This window comes from Cynocephalus volans, chromosome 9 (genome assembly GCF_027409185.1).
Source record: "Cynocephalus volans isolate mCynVol1 chromosome 9, mCynVol1.pri, whole genome shotgun sequence".
NCBI lineage: Eukaryota > Metazoa > Chordata > Mammalia > Dermoptera > Cynocephalidae > Cynocephalus > Cynocephalus volans.
The window spans coordinates 2,652,298-2,672,731 of record NC_084468.1 but is presented as its reverse complement, the minus strand read 5'-3'; the positions used below and the strand labels follow the sequence as shown (position 1 = coordinate 2,672,731).

At 41.0% G+C, this 20,434-nt stretch overlaps 1 protein-coding gene across 3 annotated transcripts in view; it reads right to left on the bottom strand.

Moving 5' to 3' along the window:
* The window catches only part of HTT (huntingtin), a 136,866-nt gene extending 116,843 nt beyond the window's left edge, over window positions 1–20,023 (bottom strand). For all 3 annotated transcript variants that reach the window (XM_063108535.1, XM_063108536.1, XM_063108537.1), the window contains exons 1-2: window positions 19,680–20,023; window positions 5,463–5,546 (exon numbers count right to left, since the gene is read on the bottom strand). In XM_063108535.1, the coding sequence (XP_062964605.1) occupies window positions 5,463–5,546; window positions 19,680–19,891 (296 nt within the window). In that variant the 5' untranslated portion in view covers window positions 19,892–20,023. The remainder of the gene's footprint in view (window positions 1–5,462; window positions 5,547–19,679) is intronic.
* Between the last annotated feature and the right edge of the window lie 411 nt (window positions 20,024–20,434).

Genomic DNA, 20,434 nt, shown 5'->3' with positions numbered 1-20,434 from the left:
TTAACTAATATTCTCTTGTATACATATATCTTAATTTTTCAACTCCCATATTGATAGGTCATTAAGATTATTTTTAACTTTCTAATGGGATGAACAGCTCTGCACCAACATCACTAAACACATTCCTAAGGGTAAACACTTAGAAGTGAAACTGCTAGGTTAAACACACATGATAGCCTAAAGCTTTATATTTTTCCAAACTGCCTTCTAAGAAGGTTGTACCACCTGTGACAAAAATTCTGAGTATTTTTTGATTTGTGCCAATTTGAAGGAGAAAAATGCTCTTGTTGTTTTAGTCCCATTCTACTGATTACTAGTGTCTTAGTTAGCTTGAGCTGCTATAACAAAATACCTCAGACTGGGTGGCTTAAATACAGATATTTACTTCTCACAGTTCTGGAGGCTGGAAGTCTGACAACAAGGTGCTGGCAGATTTGACTCCTGGTGAGGGCCCTTGAACAGCAAGATTTGATGAGCATCCAGGCTGGTGAACATATCGAGGTGTTGGGAGGGCAGCACAGCCAGAGAGGGCATGGCAGCTCCATGCTCCCCTCCCCCACACCTCACCCTATACATCTCTACCATTTGGCTATTCCTGAGTTATATTCTTCCTAATAAGCCAGTAAACATAAATATTTTCCCAAGTTCTGTGAGCCATTCTAGCAAATTATTGAACTCCTGATTTATATACAGCTGGCTGGTTGGAAGTACAGGGGGCCTCACAGGACTTGCGACTTGGTGTCTGAAGTGAGGGTGGTCTTGTGGAACTAAGTCCTTCAACTTGTGGGATCTGACACTAACTCTGGGAAGACAGAGTCAGAAATTAATTGGCTTGCTGGATACCCAGTTGGTGTTCGAGAGTTGAAGAAATAATTGGTGTCAGAAAACACCCAATCTCCAAAAGTCCCCACTTCCAAATATCATCACTTTGGGGGTTAGGGCTTCAACATATGAATTACGGGGGGGACACAAACATTCAGTCCATAACAACTAGTAAATTTGAACATTTTTCCATAGGAAGCATGAACTAAATGTCAGCTATTATGATTATTGGCCACGTCACATTTCTTCTTTTCTGAACTACCTATTTGTATTCTTTGCCTATTGTCCTACTAGGATGATAGTCTTTTTCTTAATGACTTATAACTGCTCTTTATACAGGCTATTAAAACTTTGATATACAAGGGTACTCAAAGATTTTGTGGAAAAATAGAATTAAAAGATAATACAAATCTTTCCACAAACTTTCTGAAGTATCCTCGTATATGCTGTCCAAACTTTCCCCAAGTTGAGTTTATATTTGATTTTAAGGTCGATTTTGACACAGTGAATTATATTCCAGTCAAAACAATTTTTACTTTATAGTGTTAGTCTTCCTCAATCTAAGATTAAATTTCCTTTTTGTAGTAATAATTTCATTTTTTTCACATTTAGGTAATTAATCTGACATTTATATGCTTGTTTGCAATATGAGATAGAAACATAATTTCCCCCCAAATAGTCAGTAGGGAAATGCATCATTAATGCAAATCATTACTACAAACATCTTATCTTTATCATCAATTAATACACAGGGCTAACCAATTAGCTCAGTTGTTTAGAGCGCAGTTTTATAACACCAAGGTCAAGGGTTTGGATCCCCATACCAGCCAGAGGCCAAAAAATATACACATGTACTTTTCTAATGTTCTGTTCTATACCTGCTTTAATGTCTAACCACTATTTTAATGTCACATATACCAGGTCTCACAGTATTACTAATGATTTCAAGATTTTCTTTGCAACATTTATGTATTTGTTCTCTCAGATGAACAAGTTCAAAAATACCCCTACTGGAATTCTGTTCAAGATTTTAAATTTATGGATTAATTTCCAGAAAATTCTGCCTTATGATATAAAATCTTCCCACCTAGGAAGAGGAGTAGTCACCTGTTTTTTCAGGAATGTTAATAGCAGTCTTTATACAGTTTCTACATATTTCTTGTCAATTCCTTGGAATTTTACATTTTGGTGCTACTGTGAATTAGATATTTAACCATTACATTTTCTAACTGATTTAAGCTAATATAAGGGAAATCTATGGCTTTTTGTATATTTATTTTTACCTAGCAACCTTACCAAGGTACACTATATTTGTAAGAGGTTGCTTAGATGAGGGTTTCTAGGTATTCCCAAGAAGACACTTATTAGAAACAAGTGCCTGCCCAGACTCACCCACGTAGAAAGTATAAGAGTGTTTGGGAAAGAGAGTAGTAAGGTATCTTCATTACTGTATTTGAAACAAATTTTCCAGATGATTTTGATGCTCATCTATATTTAGGAACCAGTAGCTTAGACAACCAAATTGAGAGCTTACATTTTCACAATATATTTGAAGTTTTAGATGATTTCCCTCATTAAAAACTTCAGAAAATGGGCCGGCCCCGTGGCTCACTCAGGCGAGTGCGGCGCTGGTAGCGCCAAGGCTGCGGGTTCGGATCCTATATAGGGATGGCCGATGCGCTCACTCGCTGAGTGTGGTGCAGACGACACCGAGCCAGGGGTTACAATCCCCTTACCGGCCACAAAACAAAAAAAAAAGAAAAAGAAAATTCAGAAACTGCCATTTAAATAACCCAACTGAAGACAAAGTTAGTATATTACAGAAGCTATAGAAAAGTCCCAAAGATTTAGTTATATTCAGGAGAGACAACAGGACCAGTCATCAATAAGTCTGCATAAAACACATTTATATAAAATATCTACTTCAGCTCTACACTCAGAAATCCCCACAAAGTATGGACAGTTATCCTAAAACAAACTTGTTGTTGATCTCATGAGACAAAGGACAACCTCTCTGGCTCCAAAAAATATCTCTCTGTCCCTCTGTAGGACAAGAAGTATAGAGAACTCTCAGCATTATTCCGTAAAAACAGAAGAGATAGACTAATGTAAAAACTATTAACAGCTATTATTTTTACTTAAGGTGACAAGCAGAACCACAAATCAATCTTAAGATAGCTCAATACTTCACTAAATATGTGAATCTGAGCTAACATTCCATAAATTCCATTGAGAATTCTCAAAAAACAAAATGATAAGCATAAAGGACGAAGCACACAAATGGGAAAAGATCTTGTTTTCAGCGTCAATAAGGTTTCAAGGAGAAATGATGTTCTTTAAGACTTGCATGGTAGAGATCAGAGGAACAAAGCTGTGCTATAAGAATTGGGCACCAAATGTTTGCCAAGTGTTTAAAGCCATTTCACACAAAAGTAACAATAATATAAAGTGTGCATCATGATGGGATGTACATCCTGCTCTCAGGAAGCTAATGCACAAGTTACTTCACCATGTTTCACATGTATTTTCAGATCCCACAAGAAGTCTGTATATGGGGTTACATTTCATAAATGAGGCAACAGAGGCTCAAAGACACCAAAACTTATCTAAAATCACCCAGCTTATGCAGGCAGTAAAGATGGAATTATTTTTTCCTGCTTTATCAATAGTGTTGTCTTCTATAATAGCATGTTAACTTAGGATTTTCATATTTTTATTTTCAGAACATATTCTCATTTATTTCATTTTCTTCCCACAATATGCTTATTAACTGGATAGAAACAGAAACATCCACTACGTTTCACAAGTGATAGAGTGAGTTAAACTAACATGAAATGCTGTGTGTGAAGTCACTGTGAAGGTATAAAATGCAAATGCACGGTGGCATTAAACATAAGTGAGCCACCAAAAAGACAAATACTGTGAGATTCCACTTGTTTGCGGCATTCAGAGCAGTCAAACTCACAGAGACAGAAAGAAAAACGGTGGTGCCAGGGGCTGGGAGAACAGGGAATTGGGGAGTGAGTGTTTAAGGAAGACAAAGTTTTAGTTTTGCAAGATGAAAGTAGTTCTGGACATGGATGGTTGTGATAGCTGCACAACAATGTGAATGCACTTAATGCCAGTAAATTGTACATTGGAAAATGACTAAGATGGTATGTGGAGTATACTAACATTAATAGAGCAAATGTATTTCACAGGGCCTAACCTCCAAAGCCCTGTAGCTTCAGGTTTATCCTAACTTTTTAAAATTACATATAGAAATGTTAAGCTTGCAAAAGACAGGAAACTTTCCCCAGGCTAAAGTCTCTGTTGTAGATAAAGAATTGTAACACAGCAAAATTGCTGGCTCAAGGACAGACGTCCTTGGAGCAAGTTAAACTACAGATTGATATGTTAAGAAAGTTGGTGGATCAACTAAACCTTTTGCAAATTGCATTATGGAATGTCACTTTGTTATTTCACTGATGTTACCAGCCTCTATTGTTAAACTATACTTAGCCATAACTCCACCTATGTTCCTTTTCTGTAACTTTCTAGCCTGGAGAATAAATACTGGGAGAAGACCCCAGTCCGGTGTTATTTTTCCAAGGAGGAATGCCTCTCTCTTGAGGGTTCCTGGAAAATTAACCCCTTCAGAGCTTCTCACTGCTCAGAAGAAATGGGCTTTGAGTAAGCCTTTGCATCTCCATCACCCAGGGGGAGAGAGGTGACATAGAGAGTGTAACAATGGTAAATTTTATGTTATGAGTATTTGCTACACTTTATTGTAGTAAAAAGCAAAGTCTAAGAGGAAAATTTTTTAAAAACAAGTTAATCACAAGTTTCTGTCTATACAAAAATCAAGATTATTTTTCTCAGAGTTTTTTCTAATAGATTATAAAGAGCTCTTTCCAGTTTCCAGCAGGAGAATAACACAATTATTTATTCCAAAGGAAAGAAAAGCAAGAATATTTCACACATGCCCATCTGAGCAAGAGAATTCAGAAATCATAGATGTATATGTCTCCTACTCAGCCACTGGAAACACACCTAATATTTACCATCCACAGATACAAGAAACAATAGTCAAACAGACCATCAAAAGCAAAGAGAATGAGGAAAATTAGCAAAGAAGCTACAAAAGAAGGTGCTACTAGTTCACCACAGTAGGAAAGATCAGGCAAGGGAAGCCGACCTACAGTCAGCTGCCCACAGCCCTACCAATCCCCAGCACAGATGAGCAGACACCAGCCACCGCTGGGCACACAGGCACAACCGCACAGGCAGACAAGCAGCAGCCAACTGCCAAAGCAAAGCAAATAGAAGAGACAATAAACTGGACAGTCTCATATTGTTACAATCACTGCAACAAATGTAAAAACATCAAACCAGAGATGTGCTAATTAAATATAAACATGCTGTTCAATTACCACAATGGTTATAACTGTTATACATTTAATTACAAAAAGGAAACATTGCTCATTATAGTGTCCGGATGTCCTCAATATGTACCCAAAAATATGGGAAATGGGTCCTTATTTTAAATGAATTTCTTAAAGGTTTTGAGACAACTGGGGACATAAAGAATATTCTGGCCTATTAAGATTGAAAATATATGAAGTTTTATATTTCCTCTAGAAAGTTCAAAGTGCAATTACCTGAGAGACTGTGCCACTATGTTTTCACATATTGTCAGACAATGATTCACACGGTCTTTCTTGGTGGCTGAGAGTTCTTTCTTTCTGAAAAGAAACAAAGAAGAAGGAAAGGAAATGAACGTGTGCTGAACTGTCCTCTCCATTTATTTCTACACATCATTCATTCAATTAGTACTTCTTGACTACTATGAATAAACCACTATACTCTGTGCTGGGGGCAGGTGAGCATCAGGGCAGGGAGACACAGATGCGCTCAGCCAAAGGCTTCCTAACTACACTGTTGCACTGAAAAATCAGGTGATGTTACTAAAGCAGTTTATTTCCCCCATTTCAGAGAGAATTGGAAATTCAAGTGCTAATGGTGACTGCCCAAGATCACAGATAGGAAGAAACAGAACCAGGACTTAAACCCAGGTCTTCTGGATTTAAATGTACCCAATTCACACTCAATTTCACATTTTTTTTTTCATGTGTTAACATTACTGAAACTGGAATGCATCTTATTACCAATGGCATGTCAAAGTTTGATAGCAACGTTCTTTCCTTCTCAGCAGTACACAAGATGACGGCACAAATTACAATAAAAGGAAGATTCAATTCATTGAAGCACAGTAATATAGTAACTACTCTATGAGTATACCAAGCTGCCTCCATTTCTCAAAATCACTTTGTTAACTGACTGCAGTCAACATACAGTTGTCGCTCAGTAGCTGTAGGGGATTGGTTCCAGGACCTCCCGTGGATACCAAAATCCGCAGATGCTCAAGTCCCTGATATGAAATGGTGTAGTATTTTCTTATAACCTACGTACATCTTCCTATACACTTTATTTATTTATTTATTTATTTTGTCTTTTTGTGACCGGTAAGGGGACGACCGGTAAGGGGATCGCAACCCTTGGCGTGGTGTCATCCGCACCGCGCTCAGCCAGTGAGCGCACCAGCCATTCCTATATAGGATCCGAACCCGCGGCGGGAGCGCTACTGCGCTCCCAAGCGCTGCACTCTCCCGAGTGCGCCAAGGGGCCGGCCCTTCCCATACACTTTAAATCATCTCTAGATTACTTGTAATGCTTGATATAATGTAAATGCTAGGTAAATCGTTGTTACACTGCACTGTTTAGGAAATGACAAGAAAAAAATTTGTACATGTTCAGTACAGAGGCAATTTTTTTTCCGAATATTTTTGATCCATGGTTGGTTGAATCCACGTATCCACCCACTGATATGGAGAGCTGAACGTACCACATAAAGCTCAGTAAGGTCTAAACAATGACTAGCCACATCTATATCCCCAAACAGCCGGAAACAAGCCTCCAAGACTTCTCAGACAAACAAAAGGAGATAAACAGCCTGGTCAAGAAGATCAAACTAAAGGTGCTTTCTTCCCACCCAAACCTATAGCCTCAGATGCCTTCCAGGTTGGCACTATCTAAATAAGGTAGAGAGGGATGATCCAAAACATGGTGCAAACTAGAAACAATTAAAGCAGAAAACTAGTAAGTTTTTGAGGGAATTCTAAAACTAAAGAAATCAAAAATCTAACCTATAAAGACCTGTGACTATTTAATCCCTAATGCAATACTCAGGCTCCTAAAAGTGCACCTGAAGGCACAGGCTGTTAAAATTGTACAAATACACTGAGGGCATAACTTTCCAAAAAAGCACTTCACATATGGCTGGGGAGGAAAACAGGCAAGGAAGACCCTTCAAAGGGCAAAGGCAGAGGGCCAGCCCGTGGCTCACTCGGGAGAGTGTGGTGCTGATAACACCAAGGCCGCGGGTTCGGATCCTACATAGGGATGGCTGGTTAGCTCACTGGCTGAGCATGGTGCTGACAACACCAAGTCAAGGATTAAGATCCCCTTACCGGTCATCTTTTTAAAAAAAAAAAAAGGGCAAAGGCAGGAGCAAAGAAGAATAGATAGGGATTCCGATCAGAGGAAAGAACCAGGGCCTGATGAGAAGCCTACTCCATGGCAAGTGGAGAGGGGGCTTCCCAATTATTGCCCAGAGAAGAGTCTGTCATTACCATGGACAAGTGACTGCGTGTTTCCTATTTGTCTCTTTCCTAAAAGGGACTTTTATATTACAGACTGCTAATCATCCACTCAAACACCACTCTTCCCTTCTTGGACACATGGCCTCCTTGCAGCCAGCTAGACACATGAAATGGAAACAGAAGTGATACATGGAGCTTCCCTCTCTCTTTTTATCTCCCTCCAGCTGGAACAATCATGCCTAACACCCAGTTTCTGATTATACAGATAAAGACAACAGGAAGATTGCAGAACCACAAGATGGAAGGATCTTGGATGCCTAAGTGACCATAAGAAGCACAGGTCCCCCAGATCTCCCACCATCATGAACCACTCACTTCAGAAGTGCTATGATGGAAACAACTCAAACATCCTTCGCCTGGCTGATAAACTGCTACAGCCAGACAATGGAATACTACTTGGTAGTTAAAAAAAAAAAAAAAAAAAAAACACTGATAACACAAAGGGTGAATCACAATGCACCATGTCTGGGGAAATAAGCCAGACTCAAAAGACTACACCAGATGATTCCATTTAACACGCCGGAATTGACAAAACTACAAGAATGGAAAACTGATCAGTACTTTCCAAGGGCAGGGGTTGGGGTTGGCAGGGAGTGTTGATAGCAAAGAGGCATGAGAACTATGGGATGGTGACAGAACTGTTCTAAATCTTCTTTGTGGTAGTAGTTACACGGCTTTATACATTTGTCAAAACTCACAGGACTGTACACTAAAAAGGGTACATTTTGCTACATGAAAATTACACCTCAATTTTAAAAAAGAAAGGACCATGAGAATGAAAATGCTTTCTTCTTTAAACCACTATATTAAAGCCTCTGTTACAGCAGCTTAGATTTTACCTAGGTTAAGACTGCCATTAAGAAAATTAATGAAAACTGACCATTTTAAGCATTTTAAGAAGCGAACTAACTCACTTGCCAGTCGCCCTTGGATTTCCAAAGTGACAATCTGTTCAAGACCTTAAATGAACTGAACTCACACACACAGTCTCTAAGCTGTATAAGTAATGGCCCCTCGAAGTAGCAGTCTGTTACACTGGTGTCTAAAAAGACTCCTTAGCAAGGTGATAATAAAAAAAAAGCTGACAAACACTAAAGTAAGTGGACCTCACAACTTAATGACAGTCAGAATAGAAACGTTCATGATGTGAGATTTTCAGAAATGTCAGAATCTAAGCAGAACCTTCATGACTGTGAAGTCTCTGTCTCCAAACCTGACAGGTAGTGAGTGTATGATTCACAGAAGTCTCTTCACTCCCCAAGTCTGGCTTCCCTAAATGTGACTGAAGGGGCTCAGCTAATGCAGTGCTGGTAAACAGATGTCTTTTGATGGGCCCACTGTGATCAATTGGTCGTAGCTGCCTGTAGCAGCAGACCTCATTTGTACTCAGCAAGAAAGACCACCATGCCAAACAACTGGGGAAGGAGGTCTCCTAAACAAGAGGATTGCCAAGGTCCCTTCAGGCTGTTAAATGAGTTTATGAAGCACAGAATGGTCCCTGGACTTAAGAAGATAGCTTCTCACATTGACAAAAGTAGCATTTCCATGGGCCAATTATCTCTGTATTTAAAAATTACAGTGTAGAGTTCCAATGTGCTTATCACTCAGTAGAGCCATCAAGGGTACCAAGAAAAAGTAAAAACAACTTCATAGTAATTACCCATACATTTGATCAAGAACTGGCTAGGCCCGTGGAACATTTATCTTCTTAGAAATGACAGATACAAATATGAGTTTAAAAAGTGTTCCTTTTTCTCCTCATATACAAGATAAAACAAAAAAATACAGAAAGCAATAAACAACATGGCACTAGCCCTTGAGGCCTGCCACCCTGGGCTTATTTCACAAGACTTACTTATCAAACCATGACTGCTAAAAACAGAATATCGATCTCACCCAATAAAATAAAATTATTCTGTTGTCCATTTCAGTCCAGCTCCTCCTCCAAGTGTCCACTGCACACTGGTAACTTCACCTCCCCAGGGACAAAAGGGTCACCAGAGCAAGGACCACCTCGCATCCCTTGCACTAGTATTTAGCACAATACCCACACCTTACACATGTTCCATAAAGAGAAAGAGCTCATCAAGGAATGGGTAAGTAAATGTTTTCTATAGATTATATCCACATTAAAATTGACTCAGAAGTTCTTTGAGTTGGTTTGATAAGATTCAGAAAATAAATGATACAGATTCCCTACTTCAAACTTGAATTTCTATAACCAAGAGATGAAAGAAAAGTAGAAACAGTAAAGCTTACCAAAGAAAACAACTGCAGAGCAATCCCAGTGTATGTGAACTCAAATTCTACAGACTGTGGAATACCTCCGACTGTAAGTGAGACAATCAATTCCAGGTCTTTTATTCCAAAACTTCAATGACTCTTACTATTAAGAATTTACTACCAAAAAGAGGACAGCATACTTTCTATCATGGTCAGCCAAGAAGAAAGCACATATTTTAAGTTTCTCTTCTTGCCTCATCCAGAATTACTTCCAGCAATCCAAACCCTTTTGAGAAAAAAGAAAAATCTGGGATAATGTATTTAAATTTCAATCTTTTCAGCACTCAACAGAAATCCGTACAATTATAAAATCTGCCAACAGACAGTCTCTAATAGTTGCTAGTTCCTACTATTAGAATTCAAAAAATAACTATTAAGTACCTATTTTGTGTGAACAAACCACCTACTTGCTACCAAAATAATTTCATTTTGTTCCATTTTTTTAATCCACTGTCATTTCTAACATGACTAAGGGTGTGTGTAATCTCACACATTATACATTATAAGAATTACACAATTTTTCTACATCATAGTCAAACTCTCAAAATACCTGCTTAAAAATGCAGGCTACTGTAACCAAACTCTTATGAAAAGTAACTCCTCTCGTATCACACTGAAGAATACGCTCATTTTAAAGTACGAGGATCAGACCACCCTCGACATCCCATCGAAGAGAACATTAACCAAAAACATCAGAAAATGAAAATAAAATGCTTCCAGTACTACCCACGAAAGACGTAAGGGCCGCAACTCAATGAACAAATGTAATGAGCCACTGCCCCCAGTGCAGACTTCCTAGCCTGGCTTAACAAAGCCCGTTACAATCTGGCCTCTGGCTACCTTTCCAACCTCGATCCTCAGGCAATATTCTCCAACCTTTAGGGAACTCTGGACACTTGAAATAACTCGCAGTTGTTCTGGTCCCGCATCCTCAACCTCAGTTCTCATACATTCCATAGTCCCTGACTGGAACATCAACTCCCAGAGCTGGCGGTTAGCTCAGCTGGTTGGAGCATGGTGCCGGTAACACCAAGGCCCAGGGTTCCATCCCTGTACCACCAAAAAAATCTAGCCGCAAAGAAAAGGAAAAACATCAACTTCTGGTCTCATTTTGTCCAATAAGCAACTTGGAAGTTTAAGAAAACTACACCTATGTCATTCTCCCACAGAATTTAATTAGATCACTGAACTGGTAAGTCGAACTGACACGTTCTGTGTGAAAAGTAAGTATGGAAATTCAAGTGAAAAGGAACCGCCTTGCTCTGGGCAGGAACTGGGTAAACAGGGTGAGAACAGTCCTGGCTCTGCAACTGCTTTTGGTAAACGTAGTCATTTTAACTTCTTCAAAATTAAAACACAATTCAGCCGGCCCTCTCTAATGTGTGATGAAGCGAGCTGCACTGGCACACAACTGTAAGGAGGGGCGTGTAGAAATCAAGGACTCTACAGCACACTATAATCACATTTTTAAGATCCTCAAGTACCTAATTCTCAAAATGTGAATTCAAGCCCTCTCATCTAAGTTCTGATTTTTAGAATTATGTTATTAAGATTATGCATCAAAAATGTGATTCCAGGTTGTGGGGTGGCCTGGACTAATCACGGAATTTAAAAACACTTGCTCACCTTGCTTTGTGCACTCACAAGTGTTCTCACATACACACCTCAAGTGGGGGCCTACACACCCTAAGCAGGGGAAGAACCAAGCTCTCAAGGTTGCACCGCCTGCAGGTACAGGACTGTAAAGGCAGGGCAGGCACCCAGGGCTTCTGACTCCTCATCAGCTGCTCTCTGACTTTTGCCAAGTACTATACTTATATGAGATATTCCTAGACAATTAGGACTTTTTCAGAAAGATTTGTTTAAGAAGGAATGAGACACCAACTCATTTGGAACTATGTTTCGTACTTGCTCAAGTAGTGATGGTTGAGAAAAACATGTTTGGTTTAACACTGAGCATATTTACATATATATGTACATTACAATGATTTAACATTTTGACTATCAAAATTCACAGTCTTTAAAGCAGCAACATCCTACAGTCTTCTCAATGGCAAATGACTTGGATATGACACCACCACACAACAGGCAGAGACAAGAAACCATCAATGGAAGACACTGAAAAATCAGTTATGCTGTATTAACGTTTCTTTAAATACAAAGACAGACTGAAGCATTATAATATACTGTACAACAAGAACATTATTAGTAAAAGAGGTCCTTATTAAAAGATAATTATACCAAAACAAGTCTACTTAAAGTGAATTCAGTTAAAAATAGAGAACAAATTTAGTACTTTGTAGTGGACAAACGCACTGTACCTGTATATACACACTGAACTAATTTTTTTTTTTAAGGGGAGAAGGGAACACTACAGAACAGTGAGGAAACTGTGCTAGAAGTAGGTATCCATGTGGAAAAATTAAACTGGAAGCCTATCTCACATCATACACAAAAAATCAATTCCAGGTGGACAGCGGACCTCAATGCAAAAGACAAATCAATAAAGCTTTTTACACAACAGTATTGGAAAATATCTCATGACCTCAGGGTAGTGAAAAATTAATCAAACAAGATACAAAAAGCACTAACTATAGTGGAAAATGTGATAAACTGTACTTCATTAAAATTAGAAACTGTTCATCAAAAAACACCGTTTTGTGAGTGAAAAGACAAGCCAGAGAGAGAGAAGATATGCTCATAGCGGCATAATAATCAAAACTTGACAGTCCAGACATGCAACCGACGATCAGAAAAATAATTATGGCATATTCATACAATGGGATATTATATAGCAGCAAAAATGGGCAAATCACAACTACACACGTAAATCAAAAACAGAGCAACAAACGATAGAAGTGACACACACGTGTGTAAACACACGTGTAAGTATGTGTATGTGTACATGTATTATATCAATCTGTTCATACAACATTCCAAACCAAGCAAAACCAAACAACATTGCTTGAAGATGTATACCTGGGTTGGGTCAATTAGGCTACAAAGCAATTACCATAAAACCAGTACAGTGGCTGAGCGGGATGGCTGAAGAAGAAACATTGAACAGAGGGAGTCCCTGGGATGCTCCCAATGCTCTGTTTCCTGACTGGACAGTGGTTATAAGTTTCATGTACTTTTCTGTATGTACATTTATAATAAAAAGGGAAAACAGATTTCTAAAGCATGAAGCTAGTAAGTAGAAAAAATAGCAGAGAAAATATTTTTCTTGAAAAACAAAAGTAGAATGTATGAAAAGTATTTTATAGTTTAACAAAATATAGGTTATAACACTAAGCATTCATTCAATAAATATATATTGAGAACTTAGTATGAGCTAGATACTTCAAATGCAGCAACTACTCTTGTATAGATTACATTCTAGAGGCAAGAGTCAGACATAGACATAACCAATGTCAGGTTAAGTGTAAGTGCTAACAGAAATGAAGCAGGGAAAAGGGACTGGAATGTGACATATCTGATCAGTCCTCACAAGGAGCCTGTGTATTCACTGTTGTGCTATTATCCCATTTTATATATGAAAAGATTGGGGCTCAGAGAGAGAAAGGACCTTCCAGCAGAGCAGAAAATCAAAATCAGAGGCTATCAAAATGGAAGGAAAAGAAAGATTACTACTATGCAGATACATACCAAGGTTTCATTTAAAAATAAAAGTGCTGTTTGATTAGGGGAATCAAGGCCTAAGATTTCTCCATTCTACAGTCTGTATCACAGAAAAAGGGCCATTATAATAAAGGCTTTCCTACTAGTGATTCAACTAAATACAGTTGCAATTACCAGTAGAAGAATGTACAATTCAAAAACCAATCTGTGGGCCTACCCTGTGGCGCACTCGGGAGAGTGCGGCGCTGGGAGTGTGGCAGTGCTCCCGCCGCGGGTTTGGATCCTATATAAGGATGGCCGGTGCACTCACTGGCTGAGTGCGGTGCGGCCAGTCACAAAAAAAAAAGACAAAAAAAAAACCAATCTGTTATGCTAAGTGAAAAAGTTAGTCACAAAAGACACAGTGCTGTATGATTCCGTCCATATGAAATGTCCAGAAGCAGCAAATCTAGAGAGACAGAAAAATTAGTGGTTGCCAGGGGCTAGGGGGAAGGAGAATGAGGAATGACTGCTAATGGGTAGGGGGTTTCTTTTGGGGACTAACAAAATATTACATAAGTAGATAATAATGGTTGCACAAACCCTTCTATTGTACTTTCTTTTTTTTTTTTTTTTTTTTTTTTAAAACAACCGGTAAGGGGATCTTAACCCTTGACTTGGTGTTGTTAGCACCATGCTCTCCCAAGTGAGGTAACCGGCCATCCCTATATAGGGATCCGAACCTGTGGCCTTGGTGTTATCAGCACCACACTCTCCCAAGTGAGCCACTGGGCAGCCCTATTGTACACTTTTAAAGGGTAAATTTTACGGTATGTGAATTATAATCTTAATTAAAAAAAAAATCTGTCTCCAAATCCCATCAGCTCTTCCTCCAAAAGGGAGCTAGAATCTGACCACTTCTCACCACCACCACTGCTACCAGCCCAGCACAAGCCACCAGCCTCTCCAGCTTTGATCACTTCAATATCCTCCAAACTGTCTCCCTCCCTGTAGACCAGGGCAGCCTTTTTTTCTTAATTGAAGTTTTTATTGAGATAATTGTAGATTCACATGTAGCTGTAAAAAATTATAAAGATTCAGCGTACACTTTACCCAGTTTCCCCCAATAGTACTGTTTTGCAAAACTATAGTATATCAAATCTGATATTAATATCACTGATATTAATACAGTCCACTGATTTGACTTAGATTTCCAGTTTTGCTTGTACCCATTCGTATGTGTTCAATTCCACACAATCTCATCAGATGCATAGGTTTGTATGTCTGACACCAGTCAGACAATAGGTGCATCCATCACAAGGACCTCCCCTGTGCCTTTCTGACTCACCACTCCCACTCCTCTCCATACACCGTCTCTAACCCCTGGCAACCACTAATCTACTCTCCATTCCTAAAACTGTGTCATTTCAAAAATGTTACGTAAGTAGAATAATACAGTATGTAACCCTTTGGAGTTGGCTTTTTTAACTAGCATAATTTCCTTGAGATTATTCTAAACTGTTGCATGTATCAGTAGTTCCTTCCCTTTTATTGCTGAATAGTTTAACCACTCACCTGCTGAAAGACATCTAAGCAGATTCCAGTTTAGGGATATTATGAATTAAGCTACCATGAATATTTGTGTACAGGTTTTTGTGTGAACATGAGTTTGCAGTGCTCTAGGATTAATACCCAGGAGTGTAACTGTTGGGTTGTACAGTAATTACATATTCATTTTATAAGAAACTGACTGTTTTCCAGAGTGACCATTCCACTTTATATTATCACCAACAATGATTAAGTAACCTAGTTTCTCTGCATCCTCACCAGTATTTGGTGTTGTCAAAATGATCTTTTAAAAACATAAACTAAATCACTTGTTTTACCACACAAGCTTCTGTTGGTATAATCAACCTTCATCTCTAACTTTCTACCTCTCTTACCTCATCTCCTATATCTGCCCTTCATTTTGCTTCAGCCACGGGCCTCCTTCCTAGTCTTCAAATATAGAAAGCATTCCCACCTTCTGTCCACTACCTGGGCCTCTCTTTTTCCACATATCCATATGGCTTGCCCCCTCCTGCTCAAATGTCACCTTTTCAGTGCAGCTCTCCTTCATACCCCAAATAAAATTTCACATCACCTCTTCCCCTCATTCTGTTGTTTTTCTCCAGTCTTTATCAGCTCTAGTCTTGTCCACTGCTGTAACCCCAGGGCCCACAACAGTGCTTGGCACACAATAGGCGCCTGAGTTAAAGGGACACTTCCAGGTATTCTGGACGCCATTACCAGTAGCTGGGAGCACTCTAAATGCCGACTTTAGTTCACTTGTCAGACTTATGACCTACTCTGCAGCTACACAAATGCTCAATGGCCCTAGGACAGATGCTATACTGCCTCAGCTGCACCTGGACATACATAACCAACACAGGTCTTCCCTCCCAAATGCCTACATTGTTATTAGCAACAACAAAGGTAAGGCCTGAGCACCTACAGTGGAGCTTCTCAAACTCTAATGTGCACAGAAATCACTTTCAGAGCTCATTAAAATGCAGACTCTCATTTGGTAGGACTAAGTTCAGACAGAGATTCTGCACTTTTTATAAGCTCCCAGGTGATACCAGAGGATATCAGCTGGCCCTGAGAATACACTATGAGTAGCAAGGAAATATGGCATATCCTGTCTCTAACATACACTCTAGCACCCAAGCTGATCCAGTTCAACACAATATTAAATAGTGCCTTATAAGGTATTTCATTTTTCCTTCTTGCTGTCTGAATAAGACCAAATATCTTGAGAGTGGACATCATTCAAAGGGAGTTTATCAAGAGCTACAGAGACTGGAGGTGATGGTGGGGCCTCTTAAGGTGGAGAGAATTCATCACTATCATGTTCCAAAGGCAGGACAATGTGAAACCTTTGAGCCTTTACATCTCCAAAAGTTCTCTTTTAAAAAGAAATTCTACACTGGTGATGAATATCCCAGTTACCCTGATTTGATCATTATCACACGTACCCCATAAATATGTGTAATTATTACACAGAGATTGTAGAAATAATTAACTAAGAAAAGAATAAAGTATCAGAAAACAAAACAAAAAAATTCTACAATACTATATAGCAATCAATAAGAACTATATGTACCACTATGGAATAATGTCTATGACATACTGATAAGTGAAAAATATATATAAATAGTGTGACATTCATGCAAACAAAAAAAAGACACATTTAAGTGCTTGTGTACGCATCTAAAAATCTGGGAAGAAGGCACAAGAAATAATTGATTTTAGGGAATGAAACTAAGAGGACTGATTGGGAGAAGGGCTTTGTTTTTCATCTTCTGTGCTGCTTCTTAAAGATGTCTTTACAATGTATATGTGTAACTTTTATAATTTTTGAAACTAGTTAATAAAAAGCAACCAAAAAAGAAAAGCTTCCCAAAAGTGGTCCTATCATATTTTAATCTGGGGGTGGACAAACTACAATCTGCCTGTTTTCATCCAGTCCAAGAAATGTTTTTACCTTTTTAAATGGTGGACCAAAAAAAAAATAATAATAATCAAATAATAATAATATTTCATACATGAAAATTATATGAAATTCAAATTTCATTGTCATTAACAAAATGCTACTGGAACAACATTTAGGTATTGTCTGCTGCTGCTTTCATGCTACAATGGCAGAGCTGAAAAGCTGCCTATGTCCCTCACCAGAATGAAAGTTTCATGAGGGCATAGCTGTTCACTGCTTTGCCTGTTCACTGCTGAGCCCTGCACCTAAAACATGCCAGGCACATAGCAGATGTTCAGTAAACATCTACTGACGAACAAATATATTTTAAGTCAGGGGAAACTAGGTAGGAATCTGAAAGAGAATGAGAAAGTGCCAAAGGCTAATGTCAATTGCCTCATAATTACTATTAAGACCTTCCTAAGCACACAAGGCTTGCTGAGACTGTAGTCAGCCCCACACAGAACTCCTGCATTCTATATGCTGAGCAGAGGGCGGGCACTCATACTTCAACTGAATTCCACACATGGCTGTGACATTATGGTTTCACACAACAGAGCAAGAGCCATAAAAAATAGAGCAGGTGCCTTTAAAACTGCTTTGGCCAATCTTACTTTTCAGCTGAAGCATGTGAACAGAAATGCCAAGATCCAAAATTGTGAACAGTGAATTTGTTACTGAAAATTGATGAATACCTACTGTCTGAACAGCAAAATACACAGAAATATGACATGTATGCATTTTATTTAAAATAACTATAATTAAGCCTAATGAAGTTAATTTCAGAGCATGCTAAAAACCCCGAAAAGTTACTATCCTAAACTACTTTTATTTTTAAATAATTTTAAATATACCTTAACATATGCATAGATTCTATCTGGAAGGATACATGAGGAAGTATAACAGTGCTGGGGACAGACTTAGGTACTCAGGAGAAAAGTGTGGGAGGGGGATATCTTAATTATAACCCTTTTGTAATTTTGGAATTTGTGCCACGTTAATGTATTACTCATGAAAAAAATAGATTTTTTTAGAATAAGGCAATCTCATATTACCTTAAAATAAATGAAACAAAAATCTATCCACTTTGTCAAGCCAGCTTAAAAGGAAGCCTCTTGATACCCATATTTTGAAGATAAGCAAACTCAGGTTCTATCAGATCAGGAAAAGAAAGAGAAGGCATACTTTGAGAATGATCAAGTGTTTGAAGCGGCCAGACAGCCGTAATGTCCTCCTTCCCACCCAGAGCCCTGCGTAGTGTTTACCGAGATACACACAATGTGTGAACTTTCATGACACCTTCCTCTTAGAGATACACTACAATAAAACTCTGGAATGATTAGAGATTACTTGCTGCAGAGATGAGTCAAATTGTTAAAAATTTTTTCTAAGTATCCAATCAGCTTTTTCACCTTTTAGAAGTAAAATTTATTCCTAAATTTTATTCTAACAAATAAGCCAACGTTACTGCCCAAATCCTCCTTTCTAATTAAATCCTCTGGACAAGGCAAGGATCATATCAGAAACATAAAAACAAGAAATATTAATAAAAATGAATCAGTCTTAATAAAATGAGATTCTTTAAGGGGCTGCTTCTTGAAAACTGTTCTTATTAAACGCCATCTTGTACAAATCCAGATCACAAATAAAATGCCCAGGGGTGAGAGAAAGCCCTGACTGCAGCAGAGTACTTCCTGACCTCTGCTGAACACTCAGCATTCAAACCTTCCAGGTAAAGTCCTGGGGTTCTGTTAGAAGATGTTATTAATGGTCTCTCTTTTTGTTTCAAAAATTCTTCCCATGAACAAGCAGCAGAGACTCTGGCTTCCAAAGAGTAACAAACAGGATGTCAGCAATGGATCAAACAGGAGCTCTGTCACTGGCACACCTGAGATGTCCACGGAGTCTGCAGACACCCCATGTTCCAGCAAGCTTGACTGCAATACTGTGAAACGTAACCTCCCCGCCAGCAATGTGTCGTGTTAATAAACTTCAGTCAACTCTTCCTAATCTGAAGTCAATTTTATGATGTCTCACTCGTTAACAATCACCATCTAAGTAGCTCACCACCTGCTTGGCAACCAAAACTCAAATGCCTGCAGACCACCTTACAGGGGCTAGGTGATGCTTAAAATCTTCCTACTGCCACTGCGACCATGAACTAAATGAGATGCCTCGAGGATGCGGGAAGAGACTCAAGTCACGGCTGTTTAAAGTGCTCCCTGGAAAAAGAACGTCCCGCTGGACGCGCCCTCCCGCCCCCGCCCTTCCCCGGCCGGCAGCCTCAGAGCGCGCTGCCATCCGCGATGCCCACCTCTCCGCGGCCCCAACCCTCCTCCCTCTCAGAGCAGAGCGGGAAGTGGCCCAGCGCAGGCACACCGGACGCCGTCTGGGCCCTCTCAAGTACCTTCATGCACAGTGAAGAGCACCCCCCGCCCCGGTTTCTCGCAAGTAAAGAGAAACAAGTTCTCGTCCTAAGTCTCCGCATCCCGGGAAGGGCTGGAGGACTGGGGCCGTGACTCTCCTCGTGAATCCAGGGCAGGCCCCGCCGGGGCTCGGCCGTCCTGGAGGACGAGGGGAGGCGGCTGTCACCGCAGGAAGGGGCAGGTCCCCCCCACCCGGGCTCGGGGACTGCGGGGTCACCCGTGTCGCCGCGGGGCCGGGACTCGCGTCGCCAGCCCGCAGGCTGCAGGGTCGCCGCCAACCCCGCCGTCGCCGGAGCCCGCGCGGGCAGGGAGCTGCAGCGAGGCCGGACTCACGGTCGGTGCAGCGGCTCCTCAGCCACGGCCGGGCCGGGAGGTGGCGGCGGCGGCGGCGGCGGGGGCGGCTGAGGCTGAGGCTGAGGCTGAGGCGACGGCGGCGGCGGCTGCTGCTGCTGCTGCTGCTGCTGCTGCTGCTGCTGCTGCTGCTGCTGCTGCTGAAAGGACTTGAGGGACTCGAAGGCCTTCATCAGCTTTTCCAGGGTCGCCATGGCGGCCTCCCGCCCCTCAGGGCAGCCTCGGAAGGCCCCGGGCCGGCTCGAGACGACGCGGCGCCTCTCAGCAGCGAGGCAATGAATGGGGCTCGGGGCCGCGGGCAGAAGCGGAACCGAGACGGCCGGCCATCTTGGGCCCGTCCCGGCAGCACCCGCGGCGCCCTGCGTCCCGTGACGCTGACTCGGCGGAGGCGGGGCCACGCTGGGCCGGCGGGATTGACAGCCCTCGACGGCGAGCTCTGCCAATGGCCGGCCGCGGCTCTGGCCCGTCCCCCAGAGGCTCCGCGGCCTCTGAGATTCCCGCGTCCCTCCCCGGCTACTGCGCGAGGCTGGGCGGGGAAGGGGCGGGGTCACATGGCGGGGAGGGAAGAAGCGGAGTGAGATGATGAGCTGCGGCGGGGCGGGGGCCGGGGCCGGTCGCCAGGAAGGGAGCGGAGGGTTGGGCGGGGCGGCAGGGGGCTCCGCATACGCAGGGGGCGGGGCAGGGCGGGGAGGGGCGGGACGGGGTGATATGGAAGGGGAGGGGGCGCGCCAAAGACT